Source organism: Acipenser ruthenus, chromosome 35 (assembly GCF_902713425.1).
Source record: "Acipenser ruthenus chromosome 35, fAciRut3.2 maternal haplotype, whole genome shotgun sequence".
Lineage (NCBI taxonomy): Eukaryota > Metazoa > Chordata > Actinopteri > Acipenseriformes > Acipenseridae > Acipenser > Acipenser ruthenus.
In genome coordinates, this window is record NC_081223.1 from 9,656,738 (window position 1) to 9,667,924 (window position 11,187).

At 42.6% G+C, this 11,187-nt stretch overlaps 1 protein-coding gene across 1 annotated transcript; it reads right to left on the reverse strand.

The window, feature by feature from the left end:
• Positions 1–2,076: 2,076 nt before the first annotated feature.
• LOC131705282 (protein S100-A11-like) lies at positions 2,077–8,028 on the reverse strand. The gene is made up of 3 exons (XM_059007666.1): positions 7,653–8,028; positions 5,239–5,370; positions 2,077–3,898 (listed from the first exon to the last, which is right to left on the reverse strand). The coding sequence occupies exons 1-3, from the start codon at positions 7,662–7,664 to the stop codon at positions 3,725–3,727; spliced, it is 318 nt and encodes a 105-aa protein (XP_058863649.1). The 5' UTR covers positions 7,665–8,028; the 3' UTR covers positions 2,077–3,724.
• Between the last annotated feature and the right edge of the window lie 3,159 nt (positions 8,029–11,187).

Here is an 11,187-nt window from a genome sequence, read left to right on the forward strand (position 1 = left end):
AACCTGGGCCTCCCTGCTCACAGCACTATAATACTATAATATAACCTGGGCCTCCCTGCTCACAGCACTATAATACTATAATATAACCTGGGCCTCCCTGCTCACAGCACTATAATACTATAATATAACCTGGGCCTCCCTGCTCACAGCACTATAATACTATAATATAACCTGGGCCTCCCTGCTCACAGCACTATAATACTATAATATAACCTGGGCCTCCCTGCTCACAGCACTATAATACTATAATATAACCTGGGGCCTCCCTGCTCACAGCACTATAATACTATAATATAACCTGGGCCTCCCTGCTCACAGCACTATAATACTATAATATAACCTGGGCCTCCCTGATCACAGCACTATAATACTATAATATAACCTGGGCCTCCCTGATCACAGCACTATAATACTATAATATAACCTGGGCCTCCCTGCTCACAGCACTATAATACTATAATATAACCTGGGCCTCCCTGATCACAGCACTATAATACTATAATATAACCTGGGCCTCCCTGCTCACAGCACTATAATACTATAATATAACCTGGGCCTCCCTGCTCACAGCACTATAATACTATAATATAACCTGGGCCTCCCTGCTCACAGCACTATAATACTATAATATAACCTGGGCCTCCCTGCTCACAGCACTATAATATAACCTGGGCCGCCCTGCTCACAGCACTATAATACTATAATATAACCTGGGCCTCCCTGCTCACAGCACTATAATACTATAATATAACCTGGGCCGCCCTGATCACAGTACTATAATACTATAATATAACCTGGGCCTCCCTGCTCACAGCACTATAATACTATAATATAACCTGGGCCTCCCTGCTCACAGCACTATAATACTATAATATAACCTGGGGCCTCCCTGCTCACAGCACTATAATACTATAATATAACCTGGGCCTCCCTGCTCACAGCACTATAATACTATAATATAACCTGGGCCTCCCTGCTCACAGCACTATAATACTATAATATAACCTGGGCCTCCCTGCTCACAGCACTATAATACTATAATATAACCTGGGCCTCCCTGCTCACAGCACTATAATACTATAATATAACCTGGGCCTCCCTGCTCACAGCACTATAATATAACCTGGGCCTCCCTGCTCACAGCACTATAATACTATAATATAACCTGGGCCTCCCTGCTCACAGCACTATAATATAACCTGGGCCTCCCTGCTCACAGCACTATAATACTATAATATAACCTGGGCCTCCCTGCTCACAGCACTATAATATAACCTGGACCTCCCTGATCACAGCACTATAATACTATAATATAACCTGGACCTCCCTGATCACAGCACTATAATACTATAATATAACCTGGGCCTCCCTGCTCACAGCACTATAATACTATAATATAACCTGGGGCCTCCCTGCTCACAGCACTATAATACTATAATATAACCTGGGCCGCCCTGCTCACAGCACTATAATATAACCTGGGGCCTCCCTGCTCACAGCACTATAATACTATAATATAACCTGGGCCTCCCTGCTCACAGCACTATAATATAACCTGGGCCTCCCTGCTCACAGCACTATAATACTATAATATAACCTGGGCCTCCCTGCTCACAGCACTATAATATAACCTGGGCCTCCCTGATCACAGCACTATAATACTATAATATAACCTGGGCCTCCCTGCTCACAGCACTATAATATAACCTGGGCCTCCCTGCTCACAGCACTATAATACTATAATATAACCTGGGCCTCCCTGCTCACAGCACTATACTATATAGTTTAAACAGTAAGTAACTCTTACTCCTGTAAAGACACTTTGGCTGATCTAACCTGCATGTCAATGACAGGTAACTAGAACTGAAGAGCACCTCCACAGACTTATCAGAAATAGCAGGAGTGACTGCTTCTGATCAGAAAGAGCACAGCACTGGAGCGATTGCATCTGATCAGAAAGAGCACAGCACTGGAGTGATTGCATCTGATCAGAAAGAGCACAGCACTAGAGTGATTGCATCTGATCAGAAAGAGCACAGCACTGATTGCAAGAAGAATGAAGAAATAAAGACTCAGTTATAAACAAAACACAGTGTATTTTATTGTAGGTTAAGTTTCCACAGGTTTCCAACAACTTAATAAATCATGTTTCTTATTATATTTGTTTTATCAAATAAAAATAAAAAACCCTGTCCAGTCCTTAATTAGCTTCAATCAAGCTTTCCCTGCACCCCTGGCCATGGAGGACAGTATATGGTGCTTCACAGGCTTTTGATAAAAACATATGAGAAGTGAAAAGTTCAACTACACAATGATAAGGGGGGCAGTGATAACACTGAAGCTAATATAAGGAAAGCGATTTTAAAACTACACTCGCCTTCATTTCCAGTCAACACTGGAGTATGCATTCTAAACATTCTGCTTGGAATTGTAATGGGGAAACCCGTTCTCAACAATGAGGGCCCATATTTGTTAAGGCAGACATTCTCTGGTCTGCAATCATTGTTCTGAAACCAGAAAGATTTGATTATTAGTTATATGTCAGTCAAAAAGAATAGCATACTGTATTGCAGTACCTGTAGTAATATGCAAAACAAACTTTTAAAAAGTAATTACAAAAAGTCAAAAGTTACCTAAAGCATGAAAGCAAATCGTGGGTGGTGGTTCAGGATACACCCCAAACTGCATCAGAGAGCCTGTGCAACACCTGGTTCAGTTTTACTGACCTTCCCCCTAAAATTCCCTTTCCCCCTTCAAATATAAACCTTGTGCTTTTACTGTGTGTATTCCCCCAGATGATTTAGGAATACAAAATGTGGGGTATGTGGATTAATATATTACTGTGATATGCATAGGCGCAATTTACACAGGAGGGAAATGTCCCCCTCACATTGAAGCAGTACTAAAACTAATAACTGAGAAAGACCTCTAGTGGAAAGGTTTGTCAAGGTTTGTCATTGGGGCAGGGCGCAGTCTGCAGGGTGCAGGTGTGTGTATCTGGGACAGGGTGCAGGTGTGTGGATAGGGGACAGGTCGCAGGCTGCAGGGTGCAGGTGTGTGTATCTGGGACAGGGTGCAGGTGTGTGGATAGGGGACAAGGCGCAGGGTGCAGGTGTGTGTATCTGGGACAGGGTTCAGGTGTGTGGATAGGTGACAGGGCGCAGGGTGCAGGTGTGTGGATAGGGGACAGGGCACAGGCTGCAGGGTGCAGGTGTGTGGATAGGTGACAGGGCGCAGGCTGCAGGGTGCAGGTGTGTGGATAGGTGACAGGGCGCAGGCTGCAGGGTGCAGGTGTGTGGATAGGTGACAGGGCGCAGGCTGCAGGGTGTAGGTGTGTGTATCTGGGATAGGGGACAGGCTGCAGGGTGCAGGTGTGTGTATCTGGGACAGGGTGCAGGTGTGTGGATAGGTGACAGGGCGAGGGCTGCAGGGTGCAGGTGTGTGTATCTGGGATAGGGGACAGGGTGCAGGGTGCAGGTGTGTGTATCTGGTACAGGGTGCAGGTTTGTGGATAGGTGACAGGGCGCAGGGTGCAGGGTGCAGGTGTGTGGATAGGTGACAGGGCGCAGGGTGCAGGGTGCAGGTGTGTATCTGGGACAGGGTGCAGGTGTGTGGACAGGTGACAGGGCGCAGGCTGCAGGGTGCAGGTGTGTGGATCTGGTACAAGGTGCAGGTGTGTGGATAGGTTACAGGGCGCAGGCTGCAGGGTGCAGGTGCTGAAGGTTCAGGCCAGCCTGCAGGTGCACTCCACAGGTTTCTTCTGCTTGTAGCTCTGCTCGTGCTCTGTAGTGGCCAGCTGTCTGATCAGCCCCCAGAACTCTTGGAACGTGATCCCTTCGCTGTCCTTGATGTTCAGCTGCTTCATCAGGGCAGCCATGACCGCCGGGTCCTCCGAGTTCTGTCCAGAACAGGGAAATGTAAGTGATTGCAGCTGATTTTATAAGCCTTGCACTTCCATTCACTATGTACAGTTTTGAAAGAAGCACGTTATTGTATGTTCAGTTTAACCCACCTGGTCCTACACTAGGGAAAACAAGTTCTCAGCGTGCTTGCCTTTGAGGGAAATGTGTTTCTGGTTCATTTCCTAGGTCATTTCAACAGCTGTGTCTTTGGGGTCAAGCAGCGGTTTCTTTCAAAACCACACCTAGGAGACCAATATAAATGGATGTGTTTACTGCTATTTTTCAGATATAGTTTATTTTATTGTTTCTGTTCTGGTAAGTATGCTAAAGGGGCTCTGAGTTCAGGAGGTGCTCTTCAGTTCTAGTTGCTTTCCACAGACATTTAATATAGAAAAATGTAAGGTACTGCACGCAGTCAATACAAATGTCCATTAAATACCATATGAGAGACACTGAAATTGATCTAGGAGTTTATGTTGACTCAGAAATGTCTTCATCTAGACAATGTGGGGAAGCTATAAAAAAGGCCAACAAGATGCTCAGATATATTGTGAAAAGTATTGAATTTAAATCAAGGGAAGTAATGTTAAAACTTTACAATGCATTAGTAAGACCTCACCTAGAATATTGTGTTCAGTTCTGGTCACCTTGTTACAAAAAGGACATTGCTGCTCTAGAAAGAGTGCAAAGAAGAGCAACCAGAATTATCCCGGGTTTAAAAGGCATGTCGTATGCAGACAGGCTAAAATAATTGAATCTATTCAGTCTTGAACAAAGAAGACTACCCGGTGATCTGATTCAAGCATTCAAAATTCTAAAAGGTATTGACAATGTCGACCCAGGGGACTTTTTCGACCTAAAAAAAGAAACAAGGACCAGGGGTCACAAATGGAGATTAGATAAAGGGGCATTCAGAACAGAAAATAGGAGGCACTTTTTTACACAGAGAATTGTGAGGGTCTGGAACCAACTCCCCAGTAATGTTGTTGAAGCTGACACCCTGGGATCCTTCAAGAAGCTGCTTGATGAGATTCTGGGATCAATAAGCTACTAACAACCAAACGAGCAAGATGGGCTGAATGGCCTCCTCTCGTTTGTAAACTTTCTTATGTTCTTATGTAACACAGGCTGTTGAGCTTTTTAGAAGTCATCTTTAAAAAAAAAAAATGTTCTGGAGTTTTTCAGATCGCAGTCTTAGCTGTCACCAGTCATGGTGTCACCTCACTGTGTAGCCTCAGTTTACCCCTTACCTTCCACAGCTTCAGAATACAGCATCTTAGATGATAAAGTCTGAATCCTATGCTCCTGTCTTGTACGATGTCCCTGTGTCACTCACCTTGACTCGGTTGGGAAGCTGGCTGGAGACCAGGTTTGTGAGTCCAGCGCTGCTCACAGTGGCTCTGTTGTTGGCTGCTTTATGAAACTCAGTGACCAGCGTGTCGATGGCACTCTCCACCTCTGTGCATCTCTGGGAAAAGAAACATGATGAAAGCAAAGCAATCATTGTAGAAATCAAACCTTTTGTACGTTACACAGGTCTCACATGCGCAGTTCTGAGAGATGTTATAGCAACACTAAAAACATCATATATGGTACTAGGTTAAAAAATCTGTTTGTGGGGCTTCCGAGTGGCACATCCAGTAAAGGTGCTCCGCGTGGAGTGCAGGATGTGCCCTATAGGCTGGAGATGGCAGGTTCGAATCCAGGCTATCTGCAGTGTGACGGATTGGTAGGAGCATGTTTCGGAGGATGCATGTTCCAGCTGCCATTTCCCGAGTCGATGGGGTGGGGGATGCGAGCGGTGAGCCGAGGATACAGATAATAATTGGGCATACAAAATTATTATTTAAAAGATATTATAAAGAAATTTTAGATGGCTGCATGACATCAATATCAGGGTCTGCTATATATTATAAAGACATTTCAGAGGGCTGTATCCCAATATATTAGAAGTGTATTATATGTAATGGAGCACATTCATCACTTCACAAAAAAGCCTTAGTTTGACTTGTCTCTCTCAACTCAAAGCAGTCCATTCTTCTGTTACCACTGTGTAATAAAGAACTGATTGATTCCCCGTGCTTGAAATCTAAATTAGCATCGGGGACAGAGAGAGAGAGAGAGAGAGAGAGAGAGAGAGAGAGAGAGAGAGACAGGATATTGCGGTCTAGAATCTGCTCACTCACTGAGTCATTCAAGCTCTTTCATTCACAATAGGAGAGAGATTCATTGTCTGCTACAGTAGATTCACTCCTGGTGCAGCAGGCATTAGGACTAGGGTTACCACCTCTGAGGTATAAAACAATGGGACCTCCGAACAGAAGGGAGGTTAAAAGTTGAAACTCTCTTTAGAAAGCCTTCATTCATCCAAAAGGAAACATTGATAAAAGTAATACTGTAGGACTGACAACCAATTCATATCGTGCGTCTATTGCAGTAATATTGTATCCTGATGGCAGCAGTGTAGCGTAGTGGTTAGGGCTCTGACCGGAGGGTGGTGGGTTCAATCCCAGGTGGGGGACACCGCTGCTGTACCCTTGAGCAAGGTACTTTACCTAGATTGCTCCAGTAAAAACCCAACTGTATAAATGGGTAATTGTATGTAAAAATAATGTGGATAAGGGCGTCTGGTAAGAAATAAATAATAATAATAATAATAATAATAATAATAATAATAATAATAATAATGTAACTTGTGTTCAATGTATGGTTCTGGCACTTAGTGTCCCAGGAAGGCATATTGAATTCCTGGGACACCGTCCTCAAAACCAAGACGATCAAGGGGAAAAAAAGATACAGGAGGCAACCCTAATTAAGAACCCACTGACACCATTAAAGTCCTGTGTGCAGCAAAAGGAGTTTCATGTTTTGGGTGGGGTCAAAATATCTAATGCGTCATGAAGTGTCAAAATGACAATAAAATGATTATATAATTATTATATTATATACCATTCCCTATATACAGTAGAGTTTTTAATATATTGATATAATACATTTATAGATAATTATGAAAACAGGATAATTATCTGCTTAAAAAACAAATATTGCCTTGTACATTGTGCATGTTTGCATGATCTTTATTGTATATATTGAGAATATGCTATAGGCATCTGTGTATTTTACTTCATACAGTAACGCTTACAGAATAGTATTTTTAGGTGGATTCGCATATACTATTAGCATTGTTGTTTTCGCTGTGCACTATGTTAACCAGCTTTTTGTACCAGTTATTTAAATACTGCGTTTTTGGTTGTTTTTTTTTACAGAAACACAGTGAAGTCCACACTGACGCCCATTATGTCACCGCAGCGAAGTCCCATCCTAAGCCGTGAGTGTAATCGGTACTAGTCTGGTTGAACTTGCACAGAATTACCTAGTTACCGTGTTGAATACACTGCGTGTAATAATAACCGCCGTTTCTCATAATACAGCACTGCAGTATTTTGTGAAAAGTGCTATCACATCTTCACGAGGCTACTGGAAAATACATGTCAAGCTGTTGTGAAAATGTAAAATATGTGGAAAGCCTGACTTTGTATAGGTGAAGGGTTTTCAACATACATTAAGGTAAAGTTTTGAACTTAAACATGTCGACCAAAAAACAATTATATTGGTAAATACGAGACCTTATCAAAACTTCAAACGAGCTCTTTCGCTTGGGCAGTATTTGCATTGCTGTAGCGCTATAATACTTAAATTAAAGCCACCGAAGTAAAAAAAAAAACAAAATCCAGATTGCTCCAAACTTACCCGTTCCGCCATTGAGAGGAATGTTTACAGCAGGATTTGTACTTTCTGTAGTCGTGAATTCAAACTGTGAACTTGTCTTTCGCTGTCTGAATGCCTTTCCTGGCCCTTTTCCTTATTTCCAATCCACTGCCCGCCCACTCACTCCCGACTGTGCAAAACGACAATGCTTTTTTTTTTAAAAAAAAATATCTGGCTGTCTGTCTAAAGTGGCAGAACGAGGTGAGCTTTTGAAAGACCAGACATGGAAAACATCTTGTTCTCTGACGTTTTATTATAAATGCAGGCCTACAGAACACTACTTCTTAAGTTTTGGAACAATAAAAGCCCATTTTGACTAACCCAAAGACATCTGAACTATTTAAAGTCGGTGAAATGCTTTCATTTTGGAATGGGCTCTTAAAGGTACAGGCACATGTATAAACCTTGCCGACTGTGTCAATACCTCGTTTCCATGCACAGGCAACTCGAGTCGACACGAGTGCGCTCCAATTAGATCCCAGAACTCGAGTTTATATACTCGAGTTGGTGAAAAAGGTGGCGTTGGGCAGGAAATGTATGTATATATATATATATATATATATATATATATATATATATATATATATATATATATATATCGAGAAATCATTGTCTATGATTGTATGATACGGTTAAATGCATATCAGCTAAATGCATAATTCACTTAATTGCATGAAGCTGCGCGGTCCCAAACTGCATTTTAATTTGGATAGAATTGCATAACGCAACGTTCGAGTGTTTGCAGCTTTATGAGGATTGTAACAGCCCTCACCACCAGTGCACAAGCAAGCCTGTGTGCATGCCATGCTCTGGCTGGAATAACTGCAGCTGCACTCACACGTGGCTTTTTCACACCCACATGTAATGAGTTCCAGGAGTGCTTCAGGTGTCTGTGTCATTAGTGTTGGAGAAATGTGTCCATCCTTGTCTTGATGCCAGCCATTTCCAATTGGGGAGGGGATGTCAGGCTGAGTCTCCAGGGCCTGGTTCCAGGCAACATTCTGCATAGTTGTTGGCCAAGTTCAGCTGCTATGGTGTGGGTTGGTATAAACCTGGTTTTATCCTTCTCACCAGTACGAAACTCTTGAGTTGCTTCCAACTTGTGAATAAAATGTACACAGAGAACTGCAAAGTCAGTGTCTGGAGACCACGCCACTACACGAGGGTATTCTTGTGAAGCATGTGCAACACGAAGTAGAAGCGATGAGAATGATCTTCGTGGTTACAACTCCATCTGAAGTGACCATGTGAGCAATGAGGCCATCCTTGAATCCACCTGCAATAACCATTTTCTGATCTGGGCCAAGTAAAGTTTCTGCCATATCACACCATGATTCTGACAGGAATTTTACCAGATGTTCTTTATTCTTGGGATTTCCAGTGAACTTACTCCACTGAGTTGGGATGGGTGTTTTGGGACCATGGATTTTGACTTCATTGCTTTGTGAGGATTGTCTTCATGCACGCTCAAAAGCTTTAATTGAATCTTTTACGTCATATCGATCAAAGACGATATCTACTCTTTTGCAGCTCTTAAAGCTCTGTAGAGGCTAGCATACTTTTCTGAAGACCAATTCAGCAAGTTCTCCAAAGCTAGTTGCACCTGCTTGCCCAACCATTTATATAACAGCCATGCCATCCACTATCCAAGCGGTGGACATGTTAGATGCTGGCAGTTGATACATTGTTTCTTTTTCAAATGCAGGCAATAGCTTACTCTTTGTAGTTACGTTCAGGGTACCATCAGAGTGTAGTAGAGAATCTGGAACTGTAGAAAGCTCATGTGTGAAAACTTGTGTGAAAACTTCCTTCAGATCAATATCTCTTTGTGCAGCTACTACAAGATGGCTAAACTCCCTGTCTGCATTGCTAGTCACTGTCTTATCACTATTAACATTTGATTTGATCTTCTTTCTTAGAGATGAAAATGTCTTGATGTTGAGCTTGTGCAGTGGTTCAAAGAATCCAGTGGTATATGAGTTTAGTCTGTCTTCCACAAACTGTGTCATTGCTTTGATTCCTGTATTATTTGCAGTAACAAGTTTGGTGGCAACCTCTGTGGATGCAACAATGCCAGTTGCAATGTTGGTGAGTTTTATCAAGTCAGCATTCAAATCAAATGGGTTTGTCATGGAGCTGGTGATGGCGTTAACCATCCATCTTCTCTCCTTCATCTCGATGCATGCGACATGGTGCAGCCTCCTTGTGTTTTTCTTGTGAAACGTCTGTCTACCATATCACACATTACCTTCACGGAAGCTGTGATGGCTGAGCGCTCATGGGCAGTGATGAACCATCTAGCCAAAGCTCCTGGATATAGTTAAACCCACTATACCCCCTTTTACTTTACTATCAAAGTTTATTGTTTGTTCAAGTGCCATGGAGGAGGCTGTGTGGTCCAGTGGTTAAAGAAAAGGGCTTGTAACCAGGAGGTCCCCGGTTCAAATCCCACCTCAGCCACTGACTCATTGTGTGACCCAGAGCAAGTCACTTAACCTCCTTGTGCTCCGTCTTTCAGGTGAGACGTAATTGTAAGTGACTCTGCAGCTGATGCATAGTTCACACACCCTAGTCTCTGTAAGTCGTATTGGATAAAGGCGTCTGCTAAATAAACAAATAATAATGTCTGTCCAGACTTGGCTGAATTTATTTCACAGCATGATTTCCTTGCACAAACTGCTCATGAACTTCAGGGTCACAATCTGGCAGAAGCTTCATATCACTGATGTACACAGATGGCCAGCAGGCATAGTTGGTGTGGTCAAAAGCAAGAAATAGTGGCCGCATCTCTATAACCGCTGCAAGATGCAGGTCCCAGATGCTTTCACGTTCTGCTCTAATGAACCGCATAAAGATTTTAACCATTTTGCTGTAATCATCCCAGAAAGCAAAGGTTTGGGAAGTTGCTCTTCCAGAAATGAGGAATCTGTGCCATCCATGCATCCTGTACATTCTTGAGGGCATCACTGAACTGGGAAAGTGATGCTGTTACGCTTGTTGCATTGTTGTTTGATACCACATTTTGACATTCCTGGATCTTGCTGTTGATGAGGTCTACATCAAATACAAAATTCAAAAGAGATAAAGATAATTCCTATAAAAAAGTTAAAAAGACACTATATAGTCAGGGATACAATTATGGAAAAAAGCCATTTTATGAAATTGGGTTTTCAATGCTGTTTTAAAAGTAGAAAGAGTCCCTGCTTTTTTGACTGAAGATGGTAGAGCATTCCACAATATTGGGGCTTTACAAGATAAGGCCCTCCCTCCCGCACTTTATTCACTCGGAACAACCAACAGCCCCACATCCTGTGAACTTAAGAGTATGACTTGGATTGTAAGGGGTCAACAACTCCTGTAAATAGTGCCAATCAATTTAGGGCTTTATGTTAAAAGCAACATCTTATAATTAATTCTGAAGTGCACAGGGAGCCAGTGCAAAGAAGCTAAGGCAGGGGTAATATGCTCATTTTTTTTTGGTTTTCGTTACATTTCTGGAGGCAGTGTTTTGAACTGG

Excerpts from the sequence above, each read along its gene's own strand:
- LOC131705282 (XM_059007666.1), bottom strand. Across the intron at positions 3,899-5,238 it reads AGCTTCCCAACCGAGTCAAG|AACTCGGAGGACCCGGCGGT; the intron begins GTGAGTGACACA and ends TGTTCTGGACAG.